The sequence below is a fragment of the Ambystoma mexicanum genome, chromosome 11, assembly GCF_040938575.1.
Source record: "Ambystoma mexicanum isolate Mex_15411 chromosome 11, UKY_AmexF1_1, whole genome shotgun sequence".
Taxonomy (NCBI): domain Eukaryota; kingdom Metazoa; phylum Chordata; class Amphibia; order Caudata; family Ambystomatidae; genus Ambystoma; species Ambystoma mexicanum.
In genome coordinates this window covers 393833492-393861409 of record NC_090934.1, presented here as the reverse complement: position 1 = coordinate 393861409, position 27918 = coordinate 393833492, and the positions used below count along the sequence as shown (strand labels likewise).

The window sequence follows — 27918 nt, the reverse complement described above, 5'->3', positions numbered from 1 at the left end:
CAGCTTCCATTGCTTTCCCAGCTTCACCAGAGACATTAAATACTCACTCTAGCCGCGAAGCGGCCGCGGAGTGAGCTGCTGAGTGACTGCAGACTTTGGCAGACCGTGGCAGGCTGTGGAGGACTGTGCCCGAGCCACTACCTGGTTACATCGTATACGCCGTTATGGAGGATCAGACCAACACGCCGCCAGAGGTAAAGATCCAGCTAACCAGCGTCTCCGGAGCCCGTGCAGGTACAGCACCTTCCCTTTCCCTTCTCCTTTATGATGCGGATGCAGAAATTCCTCCCTGCCTTCCTGCGCTCCCCTCTTCTTCTTCCCCCTCTTCTCCCCCTCTCATTCCTGTCCTTTTCCCAGCCCTTCCCTCCCTCCCCCATCCCTCCGCCTCACCTGCCCGACTGCACGGTTTGAGGCGGGATTCCCTGTCGCGTTCTCTGGCCGCTGAAGGAACCGCAAGTCAGTAAATCTAACCAGAAGAGGCGGGGTGAGAAATCATCAGTTCTCAAGTGGGCCCCGAAGCGAACAACTCCCTCGGGACTGCCTGATCATTCTCCGGACTTTCTAAAGAAGACGGCAAGGCTGACGTTCAACTCGTTGACCTGCGACATGGCTCTTTCCGACGATACCTCTCCTTCTACACCTGGTATGATGTCGGAAGAACAAATGAATCAGTTTCAAGCTGAGGCCTCGTCATTGGTCCCTGCCAGCCTGGCTGGGCCCCAGTCTCAGCCCACGTCCGCGCGTCCCTCCTGGAGGCTGGGCACTTGGCCCATTCGCCTCCCCCAGAAAAAACTAACATTGGACGAAGCGCACAGCATCGAAGACAAGACGCTTTTTAAACAATTAAATGTGACTCACACTGACTTGGGTGCCCTGATGGCTGTCAATCCCCAGGGCCCCACGCACCAAGCCACGAACTTCGTTGAAGGTGGAAAAGACCAAATGATAAACTCAGTCTACGTTGCAACTGAAATGACATGCACCATTGAAGTGCACAACCCGCCCGTGTGGGACGACCTGACGAGCCCGATAGATGCCCGGGTTACCTCAGTCTGTTTTAAAAAAAAAACATATCAACACTGGAAATACTGGAAACATCGGAGACACATTCAAGCCGAACAGCCTCAGCCCTTGCACAGAAGCGGATGACCTTGATCCCTGTAAGCTCCAAGAGGGAGCAGACCCCTCTTTAGAGCCAGGTACTTCAAATATGTTCGACTCCCGCAAACTGACTGAGCACACGGCGCTAGGAACGCACAAAGTCACCGAGCCCCCAGTGGAAATCACAACAACAAAAAAAAAGAAAAACGAGGACTTCAAATCGAGGGTCAGCATAAACTGCCATCTTTTATGCCTACTAAAACCCATTGATACAATCTCAGTAAGACGAGAAGAAGACTGGCCTTAAGACCAAAGCTCCCCTTAAGTAAAAAAATGGGCCCGAAGAACGGCCTAACTAAACCCCTCACAGTGGCAGCTATGAACAATTTCTTTAAGAAGAATATGGAGACTCAGCTAAATGTACAGCATGAGCTTTCGGACAGTGACATTTTAGCAAGTTTCTCGCAACTAGAGACACCTGTCACATCCCCAAAAGCCTCCACAGGGGAAGCCAACATTGGCCTTCCGGCCTTAGAACTTAATATTCCCAAGATGTTGGCCGTTAGCACACCGGTACTCAGATGGCATTCTACCAACAAATCAGCAACAACAGCAGGAACTGTCCAACGTCAAACCGAAGGGTCCGATGATGTCGCCGTATCTCCCACAAAACTGGAAATTGAAAGTGCCAACGTCGAAGCACGGTGGCAAAATCAACAACAAACTCACTGCCCTGCTGGGAAACTCTCTAACCAACATTCCCCAGTTTCAGGGCTACGAATGGTGGAAATTAGAAGCCCAAAGGGAGACATTAGTCTCACCGTCGAAGATAAGAAATCTCGCAATGTCAACTGGGTCTAAGCGAAAAAGTCCTGTGCAGAGCAATGATAAAGGACAAACACAAACCACTGTGCTGACACACACCCCCATTCCTATGCGCAGATTGAGTGAAATACAACATCCCTCAATGCAAGACTCTCCCCAAAAGTAGATCTAATGAAAATCATGTCCACAGTAACGATAGCACTGGCACCTTTCAGTAAGCTGTATGAGAGCATCAATGACACTCTATGCGATCAGACGTCGATCTTGGCCTTGATGCAGTCTAAATTAAACTATCTGGAAGGCTACATTGTTGTGACCGAGGGCTCCTTGGCAGCCAGGATAGATCGATCGCTTAGGCTGGCCGATTCTAGACCTCCACACTACCCTCGAGTGACACATGAAGCGGGCGGAGAAGACGGCAATAGATGGACACAACAATCTAAAACAAATTTGGAAGCACTGCCTCCGGCTAATGTTGAGCCACTTAGAACGGCAGTCCAACCAGACAGGAGTTTTGTTGCCCTAGAATCTGAGCACCCGGCAGAACCCCTAGATGACATAATTGCAATAATAGAAGAAGAAGAGGAGTCCAAACAGGCTGATAGCCTGAGTGAGGTCACGGCAGGAGCTGAAAAACAAGTGCCCAACCCCTTCTCTTACACAAAGTCAACAGAAAGTTTGAGGAGGACTAATAAAGGTCCTGACCAAAACCCCAAGGTTTTTACCTACGGCATATTCAATAAGCAAAAGTCGATTGTCCATTTCAACTCCAAGAAAGATCATAACACGCCAGCTGTGACATCAAGTTTGCAAGTCCTGAGGAGAAGGACTAAGGCAGAAGCCAGAAAGGGTGTCCCACCGTCCAAGCTCCAGGAGGTGGTCTCTTGGCAGTAGAATCAATCTACTGCAACACTCAACAGTCTGGGAAAGACAACCCAACCAGTGCTCATCTTGGACGACCAGTCGGACTGGAGTACGCTCACAATTGACGAGACTGAAAATAACTCGAGGAAAACTCCTAAGAGAAAAGTAGCCGATGTGGCTGCAGTAACTCCCTCCATGGAACCACCAAAGTTCAAATCCACAATATGTCTATACCATCACTGTTGTCTTCGGACAAAACTCTAAAAATTTGGTCTGCCGGTATACTAAAACCAAGGTTGACCACAGCAAGCCAAAAAAAATCTGAGCCAGCACGCAGAGTAAGTGCCAATATCTGGAGTAGACGCAGATTTTCGCCTGAGCCTGCTCATCTTCGGAAGCACGAGTCGAAAGTCGACTCGAAAACTGCAAAGTCAAACAAGGAAACAGGCGCCAAGAACCTAGCTCTACATCTACAACAGAAGCCACGGGAGAGCGTTACTACTAAAAGCATTAGAAGACCGGAAACTGAAAGGGATCTAAAAATGGAACCTAAGCAAATTGTAAGTGATTGCATCTTAAGACTGAAAAATATCAACTCAAAGTTGGGTGGAGTTACCTTGAATAGAACCAACATCCTCAAACTCGTAAGCCAAATACCAAGTTTGAGATACATTCGAAACAAGGACCTCTGGATGGTGGAACCGAGTACGTCAGGAAGAAACAATTACTCTTACATTCACCTCAATTCCAAAATTATTGAATTTCAATTATTGAAGGAAACAGACAGTCTCCTGTTGTTGGGATACAAATTATCGGAAATTACACGCTCGAACAAACAAGCGGACGCACCGAGAGGAGCTGAAGTGGAAACAAAAAACCCTAAAAACATAATGCCTATGACAGGGGGCACTCGTTTCCATTACATCAGTAGGGTGGGCCATGTCTGCCCATCTTACAATGACCGAACTACGGACAAGTGCAGACCACATAGCTTTGATCAGGCGGAAAAAAAAACATTGGGAAAACGACTTCACAAAGAAGGAAGTCCGGAACGGCTATCAGTTCGAACTGAAAGGCCTTTACGCCCACTATGAAATGATCCAGCATCGAGTAACCAACGAGGAATAGGGGCTAAAAACACAGAGCCTTTGTCTTGATTTAAGACAGACAGGAAAACTCATCGTAAAAACTAGCCACGATTGATAAATGAGCCAATCCAACATCTGCCAAATTGGAAAAAGCTCAGCAGAGAAAAAACACCCCTAACCAAGTTGTTAAAACTAGGATGCTGGAACACGCTGGGTTTTGTGCATCTAACCAAACTAACTGACGTCAACCTGGGCAATTTCGACATTCTCTGCTTACAGGAGACATGGCTGACTATTAAACCTCAATTAGATGGATATGAAATAATCTTCACAGCCGCCAAGAAAGGAGTAGCAGGACGACCATCGGCTGGGCTCATAACTACGGTTAGAGCCGGATCAGGCATCGACGTGCTCGAAATTCTCCCGTCGCCTCACTGGATAAAGGCATCAATCTTAAAAAGGAAGCTTACGTCCGGTGATTCCTGTGCACCTAAAGAGGGTTCAATCCTCTTAATAAATGCCTATTGGAATCCCGAGACAACAACGAATGACGAATTCACCACTGTGCTCCAGAACCTGTTGGCTTAGGCGGACGGAAAAAACTTGGACCACAGCACAATTATATATGGCGATTTCAACGCAATGTGCGAAGGGATTGGCCACCACCTGAAGCTTCAAGACAGGAAGTCCCTCGTGAGGAAAAGGGGGAAGCTCCTTGATGAGCTAATGGCAACCAGGGACATGCACAATCTTCACTGGCACCGTCCTAAAGCTAACCTACAGATTCCGTCATGGCAAAGAGGGGACCAACAAGAAACGATAGACCATGTTTTCGTCTCAAAAGATCTCCTTCCTGAGATACACGCCTTCAGGATCGCATCAACAACCTTCAGCGATCACAATCTCCTTATTACAGAAGGCTTGGCATCTAGGATCCAACCCCCTACGAGTTCTTTACCACTTGAGTCGTCAGAGGGAGAAAAACGAGTCAAGATCTCAGAAAAAGGCCTCCGTGAAATAGATGCCCAATACACTCGACTTCAGTACGACGACGCGACCGCTATAAAAAGGATTGGGGACGATTTAGATTATACCCCTCTACTAACCAGTTTCTTGATGACTACTGCAAAATTAACTAAACCGCAGACAGGTCACCAACACTCATACAATAGAGACCTCGTAGAAAAAAGACTAATGCATAGAAGACTCAAGAAAACCTATCAAAAGCTACCATTTTCTCAAAATCTAGCAAGATGGGAAAGGGCCGTCCAAAACTACAATAGTTGGCTTAGACATTATCGCCACAAATTATATCGATTCTGAGCAAATGCTGTCCGCAAATGCAAATGCTGTCCGCCATTTGCAGAAATAAGCCAAAGGAATTTTGGAACCTGATCAAGGAGACATCAAACAAGACTAATGATAACATCCAGAACAACGTGGGTGAGGCCAGTTGGATAGCCCATTTCTCTGAGCTATTCGCACCAATCTCGACTGCGATGAGCAACCTACCGGCTACCAGAGCGAAATACAAAGATAAAACATCCGGGAACATTCCAGCCGATAAAGAGTCAATTTTTAATAAACTCAAGAAACTGAACAACTCAAGGGCACCCGGGCCAGATGGCATTAGCAATTTGGAACTCAAAAAACATCCGGAGCTGTGGGCCAACATCATGAGTAAGATTTTTTCCAACTGTAATCTTACCAAGGACATTTCATCATCCTGGAAAAAAGCAACTACTGTGCCAATATTTAAGAGAGGTGCAACTGATGACCCTAACCATTACAGGCCGATCGCCCTCCTGGACGTGATGGGGAAGGTATTTGCGTCCCTAGCACTAGATGCATTTCAAACCTGGATCCGCTCTACTCAACTCGCAGACCCCTTCCAGAATGGTTTTGTCAGAAACTCAGGAACTACCACCAACATCTTGCTCCTGAGTTCTCTGAAGGCTAAAGTTCTACAAGACCGTCTCCCCATCTATGTGGCCTTCATTGACCTGGTCTAAGCCTTTGTCCAGGTCAATAGACAGCGTCTTTGGGCAAAACTGGAAGCCAAAGACTGCCCGGATTCTGTTCTGGAACCCATAAAGCTCTACACCAAGGAACCTCCATACGAGTACGCCTTAGTGCAGATGGCCACCTGTCTGATGAAATCCAGACATCAAGAGGAGTGAAGCAGGGTTGCCCCTGGCACCCTCACTATACAACTCTTACATTGCTGATTACGGGGAGTCAACTGAAATGGTCAGGCATTTTCCACCATCATTAGGAGGCTCCAAGATCGAGCGATTATTGTACGCCGACGACATCATTTTGATGGACTTGACCCCCATCGGCCTGCAACGCCAACTTGATAACCTGGTGTCATACATGGCAAAGAACAACTTAAGGCTAAACAACGACAAAACCAAAGTACTCATCCTAGGAGAGTCTGCAAAGAGGAAACAAAAATTTGCTTGACATTGCGAAGGTCAGAATCTGGAAATAGTCCTAGCATTTAAATATCTAGGAGTTAAGAAATGTTGTGGTCGAAACTGAAGAACCTTACAGCGCAAGCTAAGACTGTGGGCAGGAAACACGGCTGATTTTCGATCATTCCAACTCTGAGATTTTTCAAGGCTAAGGTGGTCGTGGCCTTGATTTATGGCATGGACGCAATGCCACTGGCTCCGAATTCTATCTGGGAGAAATATGAAAGCTACTTTTGGTGGGGTGTTTTGGGCTTGGCGAACTCAACACCTATAGCATTATTAAGAAGAGAACTTTGTCTATCATCTCTCTTAGCAATAAAAATGAGAGCAACTCTTATGCTGTACCGCAAAGTCATTAACGCCCCGGAAGCTAAAATCCTGGACCTCATCCGTAAGGAAATCCAAGGCGGTGACAACTGGATGCTTTCTAAATGGGAACAACTTAATCTACCCATCTTAAAAGAACTAGACGTTTCTGTGGAAACACTGATCCAAAACCCTAACAAAGCATCAAAGAAATTGTTCGAAGCAGATTGGATTCACACTTAAGAAGTTGCCAACAATTATTCTCTGACGGCCAGCCTGCCAAGTACCCAAATGAAGCTAGACATGGTGCAAATTTCCATATAAGGGGCTAAGCCGAACATTTCTAAGGTTTAGACTAAACCAACTGAAAACCAACGAAATCCTGGCGATCCGCAACCAAGTTCAATCGAACAGTAGGTTTTGTAAACTCCAGAATAAAATTGAAACCACAAAGCACCTGGTACTCGAATGTTCAGGCCTGGCGATGGAAAGACACCGTTTCCTCGCAGATCTGCTGAAGAACTACTCTACCCTAGATTCGTAAAACCTATGGGCAATGTTGACTAGTGGGAACAACAAGCGTTGTTTCATAGGAGTGACCTTGTTCCTGAAGGCCCTGAACTTATAACAGAAGGAATTTGTGAAGGGAAGGCCATTGATCAAAGGACTGCCAATTTCTCAACTTGCTGTAGCCTCTTTGGAGTCCAGATTTAAGACAAGATAAGGAACTGGAACTCAATTGGACTTGTACTTGAGTCCATATTGCTTCTTTTTTGTAAAAATTGTCATACAATTAAATAAAAAATAAAAAGTAAAAAATTAAAAATAAAAATTAGCTTACTCAGCGGCAAACAGAGGACCTTGGCACCAATGTATAAAACCATAGCCCTCTCAGAGACAATGGGCCTCATTACACGGATGGCGGTAAGGGTTTACCGGTACCGGTAAGGGCACCGGTACCGGTAAACCCTTACCGCCTTACTACGAGGTCCCTTTGCGGGTAGGTACTTTAACGCCTGCTGTTTAGCAGGTGTTAAAAACCAACCCGAAAAGGGACCAGGGTGCTAATTACGGTACCGCAATTTGCGTCACCGTAATTAGCGCCTTCCCCATTCCCATAGAGCCCTATGGGGTAAAAATGGGAATGGGGAAGGGCAATGGGAGAAGGGGGAATTACCGCCCCGCCAACCTTGGAATAGGGCGGTAATTCCCCTTTCCACCAAGGCGGTGCCGGTATTTTACCGGCATGGACTCCGCCTACCGTGTAATGAGGCCCAATAACTACTACAAGTCTTGAAACTGTCCCAAAACCTGAATTGGTGAAAATTGATTTTAAAAAACACCCTTTTTTAGAGGGCAGATTGTGACTATTGATGTTCATCCGGTGCCTAATGTATGTAAAAGTCTGAATAGCGCTTTAGCCTGCACTATTGTAGAATTCGATAATAATAATTCATTATTGAATTTGTGCTATTCTCTACATGGTGAAGTTATGCAGTTGGACGCTGGTTTAGACATTATTGATACTGCCACCAACAATAGTGAAAAAACTGTTATCGAAATTAGTCAGCAATTAGCTATACCCACTGTGAGACTTTCTTGCTCACCAAGATTTACCGGGATTATGGACGAAAACCCCAAAATAACAAGTGATCTTCTTGATTTTACTGAAGCTGCTAGTAGTCAAGCGATAATTGACAGCACTGATAGTGAAAGATCCAAGAAACAGGGCACACATATCTTAGCAACAAGTGTTGCGCTTAGAATCCTGTTAAAGTTAACACATAAAATTGCTTGCCATATACAAAAGAATACTTCACTTTTATCTGAATTAATACAAATAATGAACAATGACTCTCCCTAATGAAGTTAATAATCAACCAAAAGTGTTGGGGGCTTTAGAATGTTCTCCTCCTCAGCCTGTGATTGCTCTTCCATCTACGGAATTTACCATTCTCTAAGCAGCCGATAGAGGCAGTTTACTTAAAATCTTTAGTAATCTCCTTCCTCTGAGGGTGATAGAAAGTAGTGACTTTGGTTTTGCTGAGCAGCTGGCCCTGTGCCCGTATTATGTAACTAGTGTACACTGTTCCTCTTCTGAAGTAGTCAGCTTAATTAGGTTAAATTCTGAATCCCTTTTCTAATGGGGATACACATTAGATTGTGTGATGAACAAGATCGGTTTCACTAAAGATCAAAAAATAATGAGAAGGGGCAAATGTTGAAGGATGTTACATCTCAGTAAGTTGTGGAAACAAAAACATCTTTAGGGGGCCGTGACCCTGTTATGAAATCCCACTGGGAATGGTTTTGTTAATTTCTACCACCTGTTACGGCGAAAACCTGATCCTGTATAGAGATTAAATCTTGAAATTCCAGGGGGCATGTTCATCTATTTAGTCCAAATGGCTTGTGTTAAGATCTTTTTCAGGCAGATATTTATTACTTCAGGAGACATGGCTGTTGGGGGATGCAGTGTTTGATGGGTACACAGCATACTTGCACCCTGCTAATAAGGGCAAAAAGGTCGCCCTTGTGGTGGCTTAGCTATTTTAGTAGCAAATAACTTGAAAGCAAAAGAGTGCTTAGAAGTAGATAATGATATGAAAGTGTTAGCTGTGATAGTGCAAATTGATCCTAATCACAAGTTGCTTGTGATAAATATTTATGATCCTCCTGGGGCTCTGCCACTATGGATATCCAACTTAAATTGTTTCAATTGCTGGGATCACAGCTAGCAGCTAGTCAGGATATACATGTCATAATTTGTGGGGATCTTAATGCCAATTGCCTTATATCAAAATTTAAAAGTGCATTGACTATGAGTGCTACTGATTTCTATCGTAGATGTGCTTATAAAAAGAAAGCTCTAACGTAGATTCATTTTTTTGGAAGAATTAGACCTGTTAATGCTTAATGGCTCTGTGAAAGGGGACATTCCCACTGCTCCCACGTGGTGTAGTGGTAATAGAACATCTACTTTAGATTTTAGCCAAGTATGTGAAAGGTTATTTCAGCTGGTTATCGAGCTGCAAATTGAATTTGTAAATTTTAGTGACCATACTAGATTGCCATTTAGATGCCAACTCCCTATTACAATGTATAGTCATTTTAATAAGCTTCATTCTGTAAGTGTGAAGGCTGGTGGTAATAGGCTCGGCTGGACGGATAAAAACCTTGAAAAAGTAAAGAAGTGGGCTAATGAAGTCCAAGATGAGTATCTTCATGTGATCAGTGATAATGATATTGTATCTTAGATATCATCTCATATATATAGTTTTATGCCAATGGGAAATTGTCCATTTTTCAAGGAGGGAAAAAATGCTTGAAGGACCCAGGATACATTGATATATGCAGGGGAAAAAAGGATGTGTCAAGAGCTACGCAGTATTATTAGATCTGTTTATTCCGAGGCTGACAAACAGCTATGGAAACGTAAGGTGAAAAAAAGGGATTATAGTTGGCTAAAAAGGTACAGGGTGTCCTCCTGCAATGCAGCTTGGCAAAGTATGGTTAAGGTGCTGGCATCTGGCAATAGCAAATACTATGGGCCACGTTTAAGGCATCCGCTAATAAAGGGAACAAGGAGGTGATTTGTTGTATTAATGAACCATCATAGAAAGACTATTTAGTGGAGAAGTTCTCAGGTAGAGATTATGTCGTGGAATAAAAATCAACCATAGAAATTGAATTTGAATTAGAAGATCTGGTTGAAATAATTAAAGGCCTTAAGTCATCGAGAGCGCCAGGACCTGACGGTTTCTGTAGTGTAATACTGAAAGCCAATTCGGTATTGCGGGCAGACATCCTGAAGACGTTGTTTGAGAAAATAACCAGCAGTGGAAAGGTCCCTGATTCATGGTGGATATCACATTTTATCCCAGTTCATAAAAATTGGCAGTGAGACAATACTGCATATTATCGCCTTTTAGCCCTTACGGATGTTTGCAGCAAAATGTTCTGTTCTTTGTTGTTAAAAGAAATTAATAATTGGGTAGAAAACAAGGATATTCTTTGTAGCTTGCAGACTGGCTCCAGAAGGGGATTTCCTACTAATATGGATAATCTTGTGGTAAACAGCCTTCTGGAGCAATCCAAAGGGAACATGTTGCTACCTCTATCTTTTGTTCGTAGGCTTTAGGTTTGAATTTGACACAGCAGACAGATCAAAATTGTGGGTCAAATTGGCAAAATTGGGACTGCCCTCACATTTATTACATGCCTGCCAACTGCTATATGATGATAACGCAGCGAGAAAAAGATTGAATAATTTCAGAGAATTGTCAGAACAGATACCTATTAAGAGGGGAGTCAGACAGGGTTTTGTCCTGGATCCCCTTTTGTTTAATTTGTACATCTCTGACTTTGGTGAAGCATTTGTAGAAAAACAGAATGCCTTTACCAAATTAGGTGGAAAGAAAATAAGATGGCTTGGATACGCTGACCATTTGATCATTTTCGACAACACCTTTATAGGAATCAGGAAGAGTATCCAAGCTGCCATCAAATATGCTGAACTAAATGGTTTGAAGGTACATTTAAAGAAAACACTGTTTATGGCAGTTGGTAGGAGACATGCTGGGAGGTACTTTATTAACAGCAGTCTGGGTATAGTGGAGAGGGTGCCCAATTATAGATACTTGGGTTATGAATTGACAACAGAGAATAACAATGAACTGTTACTAAGAAATGAAAGAGTCAAAGCCCTATCGCCTATGTCCTCCAGTACACACTTTTCTACGAAAAGTACAGGATATAGCATTATCGGAGTGGTAAATATAAAGCAAGCACTTTCTGCCACATTTCTATATCCCCTAGAAACATCCAATGATGACATAACGGATTGGGTGGACTGTATAGAGGGTCTAATATGGAGGAATATTCTGGGCCTCACTAATTACACTCCAGTAGCGGTTATACGCCTTGAGTTAGGGCTCATTTTGTTATCTACTATAGTAAACATCAATAGAGGAAAACTATATATCAAGATCCAGTTGGCTAATGACAATACACCATTGGGCATTGTTAAGTTTGCCTTATATGATAATAAGTGCGCTTCATTACAGCTTTACAAAATGAAAAATGAGGACATTTTCATGGCAATAGGGTGGAAACCACATTGGGATTATGGAGAAGGTGCATTACTGAACTCGCTTAAGATGAGTGCTGAGAAATGGGACTGGACGAATAGCCATGATAAAGTGGCCTTGATGAAATCTCTCATGCACTTTATGTTTAAAAAACCACAGCATTATATAAAATTGCTTTCTTCACCCATATTGAGAAGAATTCTTATGGCACTGAGATTTAACAGACTGGAGATTCTCGATTTCAAAGGTGCATGGTTAGGAATACCAAGAAAAAAAGATGACCAGCAAATAGAATCCTTTCATCATGTAATAACCTCATGTGCCGCAATGAATTCTATATATGTACCATATTTGAGCCACATGTTGAACAACTAGAGGATATCATGAGTGACTTATTTTGGCTGACATGTGTCTCTGGCTACAGCAGGGGTCTGTTGATAGATGTAGTACAGGTTTGGAAAGTTGTAGCAGGACAATTGTGTACCTTTGAAGAAGTTAAATGATTTTAATGATCATATTTTTATTAACTGTGTAATAAGGATTGATCATTTTGTATTGATACTTTTTTTGGTACCATTTAATGGTTTCAAAAAAATATATGTTCATGTCTGATGTATGTAAAATGTTTGATATGTATGTGTAAACGTTTATGTGAACTATATACACAATAAAACAAATAGAAACAAATAAATAGTGAGCATCTTGGGGCTAGCTTCTTATCGCTAGGTAGGCATGCTGAGTAGTGGTCACCTCTGAGCCAAGAGCAGGCCGCCAATACATAGATCATAGCCTTCTATTGGTCCTAGTTCATCCCAGGGTGCCCTGATGAGCTTTGCCTAACGCATTGTTCCATAATCCTGTGGAAAGGGGGGGTACAAAAACTGCTAAATTTATTTGCAATCTCCCATAATGTCAGCCTACACATGGGTAGGCTTCTTTTTGTGGGCTATTCATTGAGTATGTGGTTGCACAGCCTTGCGGCGTGGTCTCTTGTGCTGAACGCACAAGGCAGGTTTCTTTGTTTCTTTATCACAGTGCCATAAGTGTTTTTATCCAAGTTATACGTTGTGGCCACAATGCACTCATCAAAGAGTGAGTGTTCCTCTGCACTTAACCTGGCTAATTGCTCCAACCCAACCCGGTTCAACTTTGAGCGTGAACTCTTAGCTTTACCGGTAATCGGGCCACCCTTGGCACCCCTCTTTTCATCCGTTCAGGACGCAGGGTATGTGCCAGGGGTTTCTGATTCAGTGCAAAGCTTGAATTCCCTGCCCCATAAGTAAGATCAAAAATATGCCAGTGCCCAGAAACGTGCCTGCATTTCTTTTTGAATTTATGTTCATGGTATGCCAACGCATCATCTTGAAGACAAACAACATTTTCCACATATGGCAGAAAATGATGCATCATCCATTGAAATACTTAAGCTACTGATGAGAGGCTGTACCACGTTCTGTTGAACTGGAATACCCTCAACAGCGTAAGTATCAATGTCAAATAAACAATATCACTTGGGGGTACGCATTCTCAACTTTGTGAAGTGATTTGCTTTTCTGGTAAAAAAATGTGTTCTGAAATGTTGGGTAATGGGTAAACTGTCAGTGACAATAGTCTAATTAAGGCTGTGAAGATCTATGCATACATTTTATTTGTCTGTGTCCATCTTTTTAATCAATACCTTGGGACCCAGCTACTCAGTGGCTTCCACTGGTTCAATGGGGCCACCCGACTCCATCTGGTCAACTAAGCCTTGTAAACCTTACTTAGCAGTAATGGCAATGTGTATAATCTTGTGTTTTATTGGTCCTCCATCGAATTTCGACTTGAGGAAATTGACGTCTACATGGGCACATCGTGCATCATTGATGGACACGCTCGTATTCCTCATTATGATGGAAGCCATTTTACAGTGGACGCTGGCTACGCCAGATCTGTGATACCAGGGTCAAGTTTCATTTTTGGGTGCCTTTTGCTTGTGCCAATCAACGACGGGAATGTCGTTTTCAGCTGCATATGCCCTTCTCCAGGTTGCGCGTCCATTGAAGTCTATTTAGCACTTGGTTTATCCCAGTAGACTAGTCTTCCCAATGACATGCAGCCGAGGCTTCACATTTGACTTTCTCAATCTACCCACGTCCTGACTGTATCACTCACTGGGGGTGGCCAATGGTATTGGTACTATGTTGAGATATGATCCAGAATCTGCTACAACGGATCCTTTACTTTTACTCTGGAGAGCAACGTCGATGCCTTTGCCCCTCCGCTTGATCTACTTCAAGTGCCACGCCACCATCCATGTGATTGCAGCTTTCACTGCCCGAGGAAGACCCCACAACCGCTACTGTTTTGCACCATTTGAGAAATTGTGCTTTTTTTCTCGCAGTGTGGGCATGTTTTCTCGCGGACGGACTGGAAAAGAATATTCTTCATGTGGGTGTGGATCCCACATCAGTAATCCTTTGGTCCGTTGCCACCTTGGCTCGGTCGTTCACGTTCATGTTTCGAGTTGGTCATCGCATCGTGATAATGCTCTTTACCCATGCGTGCCATGGTCTTCGCTTTTGTGACTTGCAGCTTTCTTATACCTTCTTTGGAGACATCCCCTCAGCCCCTTGTTAAATCGCCGAGGCTTCTTCCAACGTGAGGTCTTTTGCCAATAGCATTTTCTCTTGAAACTTCAAATCAAGATCAACATATCTTTTACCATCTTACCGTTAGGTATACTAAGGTTGTACAAAAAGGTCTCCTCTCTTAGACCCGTGACAACACCCTTGATTGATTCCTTTCCTGTCTGCTTTCTAATACAGAATTTCAATCTGTGAATTTTCACATTGTCATTTCCAACCGTTTGATCGTTCATCTTCGGGGCCACTTCAGCAAACCAATCTGCACCTGTTCCAGAGATGTTTACCTAGAAGGTTGACACATACATACTCTGTGACCTCCTAAAGCCAGGCTGTTCACCAACATAGCCTTTTTCCTTGTCAGTGCAAATGTTAAACGAGTCATCGCTTCCACATATGTCATGAACATTTTGAGCCATGGATGCCATCGTATGGCTGGCTTGCCCATATGGGGATGTAATGGTATTGGTGCTGTGGCACTTTGCATGATAAATCGTGGGTGGCCTATTTATTTCTTTTCTTGTCTCATTGCACAGCTGGGGTTGATCAGCATCAGTCTCACCTCAGCGTCCTTTGCAGTTTGGGTGTGGATCCTGACTCATCACTACTATTGTTGTTTTTTCAGCAAGCGAACAATTTTCAAGTCTCTGGAGTAATCTTTCTCTTTATTCAGCATTGTGGTTTGTGCTTAATTTGTCATGTTACAAACATGTGATTAACAAGACAACACCAAGCCCAGCGTTTCTCCCACTATCATCTTCCCCAGAAGGTCATGCAGCATCGCCCACATGTGCACCAGGGAGGGAGGTGCTGGCAGTGGGTAAAAAGGGAATACAATATACTGGATGACACATCACTACTGTACACATTTCGAAGAGAAGAAAATATAAATGATTAAAAAAACGAATTTCTCACCAAATGTATGCGAACTAAATAATCAGTCTGCACCAACACAGTTCTTCCACTTTTTCCAATGCTCTCTCGAGTCTATATCAGTACCAACCAATGACATCCTCTTTTTAGGCTGCTCTTAACAAAGGTAAGTACAACGTTCTCACTCTATATTTTCTAGTAATACTGTTAGCTGATGGAATTGTTCAAGTAGGTGGTTGGGCTAACTTGTGGAATGTTTATTGCGCTGCCCTTGTGCTGTGGCACCTCGGCTTACTAGGCGGGGTAACATGTGCCAGTGTGCTCTTCCCCACTCTGGTATCTGCCCTCCTCGCTTCCTTTCTGCCTCCACATCACCCCTCCCTTTTTGGTTGTCAATTGACCCCCTTCTCTACGGTTATCAAAGTCCCTGGCTGGATAGAGAAGTGGTTGTTCTGTGGCATCTCAAGTCCTCTAGTCTTCTCTGTACGGACTCTTGATATGCATGAGGGTGCAGCGGTACTGAGTTTATGCAGGCCACGGGAGCATATGCTCCGGGAAACAAGGATCCCAGTACCCTGTGGAAGCCTGTGGAGGCCATACCACAAACGCCTGTGAAGGCAGAGCTCGGAGCAGCAGGTGTGTCAGATGAACCCCAAGATGTGTAATGCTTTCAACCAATTATGATCAGAGGCAATCATTATTAATAAACCAACATTCAGCCTGCCACTTTGGCATTAGAAACCTCGGCGAGGCATTGTCGCCAAGTGTGCGCAAGAGCTCTAAGTTTGGGAAATGTCAGACAGCGATGCTTCCGAGATACACGCCTATAAGCATGAGGAGGAAGTACCATCAGAAGGACAAGCGGAGCATACTTTTAGAAGGATTTGGGGACTCTTTATTGTCCGAGTTTGTCGAGAGCAAGATTTCATCGGCAATTTGAAGAAAGACTGTGAAACTCATCCGAATCAGCGCACACCATGAGGCCCTGCCTGCTTCTTCTAGGAGATACAAGCATCTACATCCCTGCCCGTGGTGAGGGGGTATAGATTCCGCAGGGATAATGGCTATTACTAAATGGATGAGATGGATTTTAGGGGGAGGCCAGATCCAAATCTGAGAAGGTCTTGGACGAGCTTGAATCCACGACTCCCTCCCCTCCAACTAGAGGCACAGATGATCATGAAATGACAGCCCTTCTTGACCATGCAGACATCAAGGGCAAGATAACACAGAGGTCAACAGAACCAACTGGGCTTCCCCCCTGTTCAAGTGCCAAAAAACATTCAACCATGAAGAAAAATGTCATCTCTGATCCTCAGGATGGCTCCTGTTTCCTCTGTTGGCACAGTACCTGGAAAGCAGGTTATACTAAAACATAGACCATGAAATGAGAACAGAGAACAAAGTGTGTGGGAAAGCGACACCATTCCCAAGAAATTAACCACAGGGTTATCTGATTCATCTCAATGGGAATCATGCCTGGACAAACTGATTGATGAATCAGAACCGTTACCAAAAAAATGAATTTAGTGGACAGTGGCAAAGTTTTCAGGAAGGGATCGACCCAGATATCCCGGCAGGATGGGTTCAGGCGGTCATTTCCCATTATAACCCTGAAATGTGGCATTCTGTCTTCAGATTGGTCAGCACGACAATTTGCAACTGACATTACCAGTGACAAGGAGCTGAGCATGCCCGCAGCCAGTTCCCCACAACTGCCATGTAGATTTCTGGCAACACAGAGGGCGTGTATGTGTAGCCAACTCCCCATTACCACCCATGCGGATTTACATACTATCAATAGGCCAGAGCACACACTTGTTAAAGGTATTACCCCAAGGAGTAGAGAATGCTAATATGCGTGTTATATAGTCATATTGTAGCATTACTTGCATCCACCATTATGCCCTTTGAGTCTTATATTAGCTTCACAGCCCCGGTCTCGCACGTACCAGTCATTATGGGCTTATAGGCTGCATTAAAGATTCAGTGCTCAGGCCTTTAACTTGATCTTTACAGCTTTTAAAAACTACTATGGTCCTCGGAACAGTCCTCGGAACAGTTCTATAAAGCTTAATAAGGACATTGGAATGTTGACAGTTCCATTGTAGACTATCCAGTGGGAAAGCGCAATAATATGGCAATAATCCCCTGTTTGAATGGCTGGAATGGGGTGCGGGGGCTAATGGCCCGGCAGCCCAAGTTATCGGCCTGAGTGAAGCGAGGGTGAGTAACGAGGGCACCCGGCCATTACCCCCCCATTCCAGCCCTTCGAATGAGGGATAAAGGCTATTAGTAGGCCAGGTTACCAAAGCGGTAACGCGGGTTCTAAAATAAATTATATTTTCCTTCGTTCAACTGGAAGCCACGCGTGCCCCGTTGAACGAAGGAAAATACTTTCCCAAGATGCCCGTCATGGAAAGGTAAGCGGGGCTCCCTTTCCCTTTCCATTGCGGCGGTGGCGAGTGCTGCTACCGCAGAAATATGGTAGTGGAGGGTAGGATTGATTGTTTACTACTAGGGGCCTAGTGGGAAGATCGATCACCAGCGTTTTACCTCTTCTAATGCGGTAGCCTAGTTTTTGTATTGCATGTCAGCCCAGCCTTCTATACATTTGACCTGGGAGGATTGCAGTGAATAGTGTGTTTGCCATAGGCAGTAAAGGACATGTAGGCCACAGTAATCCATTCTGATTGGCAGAAGTGTTGAAATGTTGTTCGCTCTTTTGATTCACGATTTGGGAGCGAGAGGTGCCGTCCTGGCTCTGATTCTCTGACAAGGCTGATGAGTGCCCACATGGTTATCGATCCCTGGGGTCCTCCACATAGATTGAAGCCGAGTGACCCGTGTGCCTCTCTGTGCTACCTCTGGAGACTCTTGCTACTTACTGACCATGCAGACTCCAAGGACAGATTGGCCACGTGTATTTTGCAGATCCCTGTAATACTGTAATAAGGTTGGCCGGGCTGTGCGCCCCTCTGACCTCTTGGCTGGAGCAATGCTGTTAACCACTGGCTGGAGGGATTTGAGACTCCTTCTGCTGAGTGCCCTCTCCATAGAGGGACAGAATGGTTGCATTCACATGTCAACAAATCCTAATTGGAGTGAGGGTCCAACCAGCACTCTGCATGTGTTAGCCCGTGACCGGGCTGTGTATCCCTGTGACCTGTCCTGGCTGGAGAAATGTTATGAACCTTTCTAGAGAAGTATTGGAGACTCTTGGCACTGAGGAGACACTCCCTAGAAGGACAGAGTGGTTGTGTGCACATGCTTAAGAATTCTGGAGGGAGAGGAGATCCCTCTGGTTCTTTGCATTTGGTGGAGGTTGACCAGGCTGTGCATCCCTTTGATCTGTCTAGGCTGGAAAAGGCTGTGAACCACTGAAGGGAGGACATGGAGAACCGTGCTACTGAGGAGACCTCCGGCTTTGCTAGGAGGTGGCTGAAGGGGCTGTAGCACCGGGTCTTTTGGTTGTAGCCCCGGATAAAAGCTCAGGAGCTACAACCAAAACCCTAGCTAGCCCCGAGTCTCGACAGTCCTGACATTAGTGTAGCCCCAGATCTTTTCCAGACCTAGCAACACCCCTGCCATAGAGGGATAGAGCGGTTTCAATATGTAAAACCAGGGATCTGCAACCGTTGGCTCTGCAGATGTTTTGATCTACAACTTCCATCATCCCTAAACATCAGAGTCAATGGTAAGGGATCATGTGAATTGTAGTCCAGTGAATCTGGAGAGCCAAAGGTTGTAGACTCTTGTGTTAAAGAATCCTGGAGGGTGAGGTGGGTACGTGTGGAACCATGCATTTAGTGGAGGTTTCCTGGGATGTGTATCCCTCTGAGCGGTCTCTGGACAGAGAAATGCTTTGCCGGATGGGTTAGGGGGATTCTTCTGGGTGCACCCCACCCCAGGCTGGACAGCGGCCCGTCTGAAACTAGCTGGAATGCTCCAGTGGAGATTGCTTAATTTCAGAAGTGATTTCAGCAGATGAGCATATGAATAACTGGTCAGTTAATTTCCTTGAAGAGACTATTGCATACTGGGAATTGCAGTCCTGGGCCACTTGATTTGAACTGATGGTACAAAGTACTGTAAAAGGGAAGGCTGGGTTTGGAAACATAGCTACAAAACATATTCAATGTGTCTGCCCCCACAGTCAGTTAAGTGGAATGTTGTATGGTTGGAATCTAGGTTGTTTTATTCTGTGGGTTTCTTTGAGCTAAACACGTGAGGCCCTTAGTATGTTTTATTGCTGCTCTGCTGTGTGGTTGTCCGAGCAATCAGAGCAGGTGTATGCAGTCTTCGTTTCAGTGAGCGAGCTACCTCTCCTGCTCCTCCGTGGGCACCTTGAGTTTTCTTTTAGCTGCGGTAGTTGGTCTTTGAACCATATTATGTTGTGGGCGTGTATCTTCTAGGCACTCTTTTGAGGGGACTAGGGTGCTGAGTGTGCTATGTCAGCTCTTGCTTCCTTCTTCTGATTTAGCAAAGCTATTTGTTGTGGCATTGGATGTTCACTAGCGCTAGACATTTCTAGGCTCTGCTGTTTCTCTTTGCGTTTTGTTTGGAGTGGGTTGTCGCTCTTGATGAGGAACTGCTGTCTTTTTCTCTTCTAAACCATGCCATATTATTCAGGAGTGGGGGTGGGGCTGGTGTAGGTGATGACTATTGTGCGTTTGTCCAGGACTCACTTCTGTTTGGGGAAATCTGGTGCTGTAGGGTTTTCCTTTGCTGCATATGGGATGAACACTCTTTGTGGGCTTTGTGGAACTAGTGGTTTTTGCTTTTTCAGTATCAGCCAGTCTGTGGGCCTGATTCTCATCTTGGCGCAGTGAGCGTGCTAAATAGCACAACTCACTGCCCCATTTCTTGACGTCCAGGCACTACTGCTATTCTCATGTGGGCCTGGGTGTCTTCGCAAAGCACGACAGTGCTTTCGCTGAAATCTGCCTGTTTCTAATGCAAACAGGCGGATTGCAGAATCTCGGCAGCATTTTCGTTAAATAACGAGGGAATCGTTATTTAACGAAAATGCTGCCGATACACCAAAGTGAGCAGCTTCAACACTGCAGGATGTTAAAGCTGCTTACTTTGGTGTATAGGAAATTGTTCATATACACCCGTGTGTTGTATATGAACACTTTGCAATAACGTTGAAGCTGCTTGCTTTGGTGTACATGAAAGCGTCCATATACAGCACGGGTGTATATGGACACTTCCATTTACACCAAACAAGGCTTCTTGTGGCACTCCTCCAGTTTAACGGTACCAGAAGGGTACCGTATATGTGCGCTAGTTTAGCGCACATATTAAACTGGAGGAGTGCTACAAGAATAGGCTTCCAAAAAGCTAGTTCACAAATGTGGCGGTTGCTAGGTTGGTTTCCAACCCATCCTAGCAACCGCCACATGTATTCTGAAAGTGGCGCATTCCTTCCTACTTCGGAAGAATGCGCCACATTCAGAATAGGTCTTAAGTACCGAAAAGGTTGTTAACCCTTTAACGTCCTTTTTGGTAGTTAACACCTTGATGAGAATAGGGGCCTGAGTGTTGTCGTGGGCTTCTTTAAATTTGTTGTGTGTTGTCCTACAGCATATTATGGTGGCATCTTTTTTTACATGTGTTCTACATGCCAGTACTTGTTGTTATATGGGGAGGGGATGGTGTGGGAAATGAGGCTAAAGTCAGGTGGCACCCTCTGGGTTGGGGGTGTTTTTAAGAAAGAAATAAAAACCTACATGTTCAATCTTAACCCAGGTTGAACTTATTTTTTCCTCTTCACCTCCGCGCTGCCAGCCGCCTGATCCCCCCACCACCCCTGTCTGTTTTTTGTGCGCTCTGTGGCCCACGGGCGTGTGGCGCGTTATACAAATTAAAATAAATAAATAAAAATGATGGGTGTATATCTTTAAGTGGGATAAAGCAAGGTGCGCCATCACTCTTCTGAAAGAAAAGGACCCACAGGGCATGCAGACAGCAGTTAGGGCTGCCACCAGCATTCTTAGGTGTGTCTGCGTATTCTTACTAGAAGTGTGCGTACACCCGCACCATACCCCTGCATCTGCCATCCATCAGAACATAACAGGGGCTGCTCGGAGAATTGTTTAGTGAGACCCTGATCTGGTGCTGCGGGCCTGCATGTGCCTTGAGCGTGCACGTCTTCTTAAATAGGGGTGGGGGAAGGTCTTGGAAGGCCATGTGAGTGTAGTATGCTTACTGTCGGCAGGTGCGGGAGGAGTACGATGTCTGTGTAACCTCATAGGGTTTCATTCAGGTTGCTTGGAAATTAGAGAAATAGTGCCTGGGGTAGCCCTGTCAGTCATTAATGAGGACCCCCAGAGACAGTGCACTAGGGCAGGTGGTCTGCAACCTTTGGCTCTTCAGATGTTTTGCACTACAACTACCATCAGCACTAGCCAGCATATTCATTGGTCATCGATTATAGGAGTCATAATCCAAAACATATGGGGAGCTGCAGGTTGCGGACCCCTGCTCTAGGAGAAGCTGGTTATGAAGGGTGCCCAGTGTCCTTTACGTCTTGCTTCAGAGGTCAGGCTTCTGTGCAGTCCTCATGGTTTGATCTGTTACATACATCGCATACTAAGACTCACTCTGCTTGATGTGCACCTAGGCATGTCTCCAAGCAGCTTCTGCGGCCATCATGGACTGATCAAGGTCAAGATAGGCCTTCTTGCCGCACTTATATTCCAGGGGTAGTGCTGCCAGCTACCTTTGTGAACATTTTCCATGAGGAGATAGCAGTCGAAAGATCCTCCAAATGTATTTTCATGTTATATAGATCCCCAGCCCAACAGATGAGTGACTTTTATCACGCACTACCCACACTATCCCATAGAGAACTTACATTGCTGTCATCACTGCTCCAACTCCCTCCCGGGCCAGCATCAGCGGCGTCTGCAGCATTGGCTTGTCGTTCACCAACCTATGAGCAAAAGAGCACTGAGAAGGAGGAGAGGCCATGGACACTCCTTATCAAGGAGGCAAGAGAGGCGACAACGGTGAAATGGAGAAGCTTAGTGGCAGCGGGAGAGGGAAGAAGAGTGATGATGTCACGATGGAAAGCAAAGGAGAGCTCTTTCAACAGGATGGTAAGGAGAGTGATAGCAGCAGGATAGGAAGAGGAGTGAATCAACAGAATGGAAAGTAGCGTGGAGGTGGCATGATGGAAAGAAGAGTTTTGGCCGCAGGATGGAAAGAAGATTGCTTTAAGCAGGAGGGCACAAAGAGTGATGATGTCAATATTTTAACAAGAGTAATCTCCACAGGATGATAAGAACATTGATAGCAGCAGGATGGATTGAATGGTGGTTCCAACGGGATGGTAAGAAGAGTGATTGCAGCAGGATGGAAAGAAGAGTGATGTGAACAGGATTGTAAGAAAAGTAATGTTAGTAGGATGGGTGGAAGTGGGATATTAACAGGCCGGTAAGAAAAGTGCTAGTAGCAGGATTGAAAGAAGAGGGATTAGGATTAAAAGAACAGTAATAATAGGATTTTTTATTTGGAGGTTTAGTAATGTGCCACATGCCGTGAGGCTGCTTCAGAGCAGAGGAGGTTATTGTTAAGGGTGCTGATCACAGGAAGAGATTGCGCAAGTGCAATGAACCCATGTTGTTATTGAGGTGGCAAGGACCATAGTCATCCAAACATTTGGCTTTTTTAGTGACTTTGTTAAACACAGGCGGTCCTGTTCAATTCTGGGTGTCAACACGATGGACATCAAAAGTGGTTAGCCTTTATGGAGTAAATATCTATCCCCAAATCTTTACCCCCTCAGCTCTAAGGAGACCAACCGGTGCTGGGAAGCTGGCACTGGCTGGCTGGTAGAGCAGGAGGACTTGGGTTAGGTAGGTTGGTAATGGCCAGTAATGCAGTTCATGCCTTAGGCAAAGCATCTTGAACTTGAGCCATTGCTGGGACATTAGGGCTGTAGGACCTGCTCTAACTGCTTCAGGTCCATGATGAGCTGGGTAATAAAGTATTGCTATTGCTGTCGGCTTAGTGGTGTTTTTGGAGGGATCCAGACATGGGTTCTTTTATAGTAGTCAAGCGTGGATATGACTTCTGCTAGGCCAATGGCAACCCTCCAGAAGTCATTAAGGCTGCGAGCAATCTCTCGAATGGTCAAAGGAGGTAAAATCCATAAGTCGTCACCTGTCGAAAATAAGACTGACACTCTGGTGGAGGGTCAAAGGCCAGCAAATAAGATTTCCGATTTCAAAATGTTGAGGCAGTTTCGGTTGAAGGTCACCCACTCCTGTAGGGACCTTCACCTGACACTAGATTGCTCACCAGACCCCTGCCGTCTCTATGACACTGCTCTAGTTTTCGATGGAGTTGCCTTCCATCCACCTGCATGCAGGCGACTGTCAAGAAGCTGTTGACAATGAAGGAGTCATACATCGCAAGTTGAATGTCATGCTTGCAGCTCGAACAGGAAGAATAATCACCATTTCAAGCCCATGCCACAGAAATTGACTGAGCTTTCTATACTTTTGAGAAGGACTTCCTGGTCAATGGTGTCGAAAGACATTGGTATGCCAAATAAGACCAGGGCATAGACAAGCCCCAGAGCTCTGGTAATCAAGGATCTCCTCGCTGTCTGGTCCCTCTGACTCGGCAGAACCGGATGGGTGGTTGCATAGAAGGACGTGTGATTGGAGGGATGCTGACAGATTAAATAATAATAATATTTGGTTATTAATAACGCGCTTAATACCCAGAGGTTTCCAAGCACGGGCCCGGGGATCGAACCTATGTTGCTCCGCGTCGTCTTGCTTCCAGGGTGAGCATGTTGCCCCTGAGCTATCCTCCCGAGACTATTGGTTGTTAATGGAGGTTTAATGAACTTCTGCTGCACAAGGCAGACCAGAGATCATTCGGAATGAGCAAATACTCCTAGGTCAGCCATTGGGTTTTAAAGGATTGAGGCGATGGAGGAGTGAAAAACCCTGGCAACAGCTGGGAGGAATAGCATGACGGCAGCCGGTTTGAACACGCATAATACCTTGCTAGAAAAGATGGCAGCAGGAAAGAAAGCAGATGCAAGCAGAATGGAGGTGCGTGATGACAACTGGAGGGAGAAGTGGGCAAGCAGGCAAAAAGCAAACTGGTAAAAACTACACGAGGCAGTGTGATAACAGCTGGATGAGAAGGATTATGACAGCACTAAAAATAGCCAATGGAAAAGCAAGGAATCAGCTGGGTACATCACACAGTGGCAGTGACACAAGCCGGATGGCGACAAATGACCACACCTGGCTGGTTACAGAGAACCTCAGCTAACCAGAGCCGAACAGAGAATTGACAGGAGCAGAATAATTACAGGATGTGGATTCAGGTTCTGAGCGCCATGAGTTGAGCCGCAGACAGCAAGCGCCAGTTAAAGCGTCAGGTGAATGAATAGTGGGTGGGAGTAGCAGCAGGTGGCAGTGATGTAAATCGTGCATAATGCAGGCGCTATTAGACAGGAGGTGATGAGCAGATTTCAGATGACGTCAAACGTAGCCTGCGAGAGGCGACCGACCATTCCCAGACCACGCAGATAGGGCACACAGACCTGCTTGCCATACAGACACAGAACGGGCACACTTCCTTGGAATATAGACACAACTTTACGGTTCAGCAATCAATCACCAAGCATGTAACAGCCTCCTGTGCCAGAACTGGCAAATTGTAATCTAACAGCAGTGCAAATGCTTATCAGTGACCAATATGTACTACACAGTCTATGCTGTATAGTTGAAAAAACAACATCTCACAATTTAAGATTCAAAATACATATAACCTTGACAACATATCACAATCTTCTACCATGGACTTCCCATCGCCACAAGACGCCACAAGTCCCCACCAACAAAACATACCAGAAACTCCCACAACCACCTGCCTGCCTCCGATTAAGACAGAAGATGCTATAGCCACACATAACACACCTCCAAATAACACACCATACCACAAAATCATATTACACAATTTATAGCATGAAAATCTAGCACAACATCTTATCAAAGCCTCCGATCGCCTTTGCAAGCCGAAATATCACATTTCACACCTTGCACCAATGGAACATCCAATAGCCTGTCGCTCCTCAACATCACAACATTCTATCATCTCTTTACTTCTACCCTAAAAACAACACCGGTGGGATATGTCCATCTCCAACTAACAAAACATAACACAATCTATGGTCACCCCCATCAACACCACATGACCTTTTACACAACATACTGTACCACAATCCCATATCTCTCCATTTCCACCAGCCCAACATACAACACCATGCTATAACCCACTCTCAGAAACACAACACACTCAATCACAATATTCTAGCATCCACCACCAAGGAATGCATCATACCACCCCCATATCATTCTGCGCTCACCAACACAACATATCAAAACATCCCTTCACCAAACTCACATCTAGACCACATACCACAACCTCCTATCCCCACACAAACACAAGTGGCATCCTCCTATTACACCTCTCATCATCATGAAATTCCACACCTCCTGCCACCGATGACAAGCATAACATACCGACCGCCTATCACCGACTTCCCTCCTAAATTACAGATTACAACCTCCAACCAGCACAATATACTAAAGTCTATCAAAGTCCACTTGCCAACACAACCTGCACAGCCTCCTACTACACACCACCTCTCACCAAAACATATCAGACAAGTCCTATCCTACACTTCGTATCACACAGAATTGGAAATGCCTATATGAACGTGATTACATCCCTGCTGTGCTACAGGGACCTTTTCTCTATTAATATACTAGGACTCACCCTTAGTCCCCATGGCTAACCCCTCGCTGTGCACCATGGATCTTTCGTATAGTAATATACTAGGACCCTTCTGGATCATTTGGTCTAACCCTGTGCTGTGCAACCCTGATCTTTCCTGTAATAGTGTACTATGTTTCCCTTAATCATTGAAATCAGTCCACTGCTGTGCCATAATGAGCTTCCATAAACTACTAATGTGCTATACTAGGATCCTCTGGATCATCATGTCCAACCTCCTGCTGTGCAGCAGGGATCTTTCATATAGTAATATACTAGGACCCTTCTGGATCTTTGGGTTTAATCTCCGTGCTGTGCGACCCTGATCTTTCCTGTAATACCATACTATGTTCCCCTTAATCATTGCAACCAATCCACTGCTGTGCCACAATGATCTTCCATAAACTACTAATGAACTATACTCGGATCCTCTGGATCATCATGTCCAACCTCCTGCTGTGCAGCAGGGATCTTTCACAAAGTAATATACTAGGACCCTTCTGGATCTTCGGGTCTAACCCCATGCTGCGCAACCCTGATCTTTTTTGTAATAGCTTACTATGTTCTACTTAATCACTGCAACCAATCCACTGCTGTGCCATAATGATCTGCCACAAACTACTAATGGGCTACACTCGGATCCTCTGGATCATCATGTCCAACCTCCTGCTGTGCAGCAGGGATCTTTCACAAAGTAATATACTAGGACCCTTCTGGATCTTCGGGTCTAACCCCATGCTGCGCAACCCTGATCTTTTTTGTAATAGCTTACTATGTTCTACTTAATCACTGCAACCAATCCACTGCTGTGCCATAATGATCTGCCACAAACTACTAATGTGCTATACTAGGATCCTCTGGATCATCATGTCCAACCTCCTGCTGTGCAGCAGGGACCTTTCATATAGTAATATACTAGGACCCTTCTGGATCTTTGGGTTTAATCTCCGTGCTGTGCGACCCTGATCTTTCCTGTAATACCATACTATGTTCCCCTTAATCATTGCAACCAATCCACTGCTGTGCCACAATGATCTTCCATAAACTACTAATGAACTATACTCGGATCCTCTGGATCATCATGTCCAACCTCATGCTGTGCAGCAGGGATCTTTCATAAAGTAATATACTAGGACCCTTCTGGATCTTCGGGTCTAACCCCATGCTGCGCAACCCTGATCTTTCTTGTAATAGCTTACTATGTTCTACTTAATCACTGCAACCAATCCACTGCTGTGCCATAATGATCTGCCACAAACTACTAATGGGCTACACTCGGATCCTCTGGATCATCATGTCCAACCTCCTGCTGTGCAGCAGGGATCTTTCATATACTAATGTGCTGGGAGCTCCTGAATCATTGTGTCCAAGACCCTATTGTTTTGCAGGGTCCTATGCTACATCAATGCACTGGGGCACGTCTGAGTCATTGTGGCTAATCTCGTGTTTTGCTTCACGGGATCTTTCCTATAATAATGTACTTGGACCCTCTTAATTGTGGCATCGAACCCGCTGCTGTGGCATAAGGATCCTTTATAAACTAAGATGCCATACTAGGACCCAGCCATGTCTACCATCGCTGCGTTCTCTCCGGTTGGTAAATGTCCATTTATACTGTGGTGAAGAACCCCCACGGAGACAAGCTGCTAATTTTCTATCCTACTCTATGTACCTCTTTTAGTAATGCATTCCACAAACTTTCCTTTCGTGATACCAAATCACCTTAGATGACAGCTTGGGACTTGCTTATTGCTGTTATCCAAGGAAATACTTCGAAATTACCCAGACACCCACATCTAGGAGTACTCTTTCCTGATATTTCTGATTTTTTCTCTGCTCTCCTGTTGTCACTCTGATG

The 27918-nt window shown here is 45.0% G+C and overlaps 1 protein-coding gene across 1 annotated transcript in view; it reads right to left on the bottom strand.

The window, feature by feature from the left end:
* MYBPC3 (myosin binding protein C3) overlaps positions 1-27918 on the bottom strand; it is a 278233-nt gene that overhangs the window by 73450 nt on the left and 176865 nt on the right. The window contains exon 22 of the mRNA XM_069623114.1: positions 22111-22188. Coding sequence (XP_069479215.1) covers positions 22111-22188 — 78 coding nt within the window. The remainder of the gene's footprint in view (positions 1-22110; positions 22189-27918) is intronic.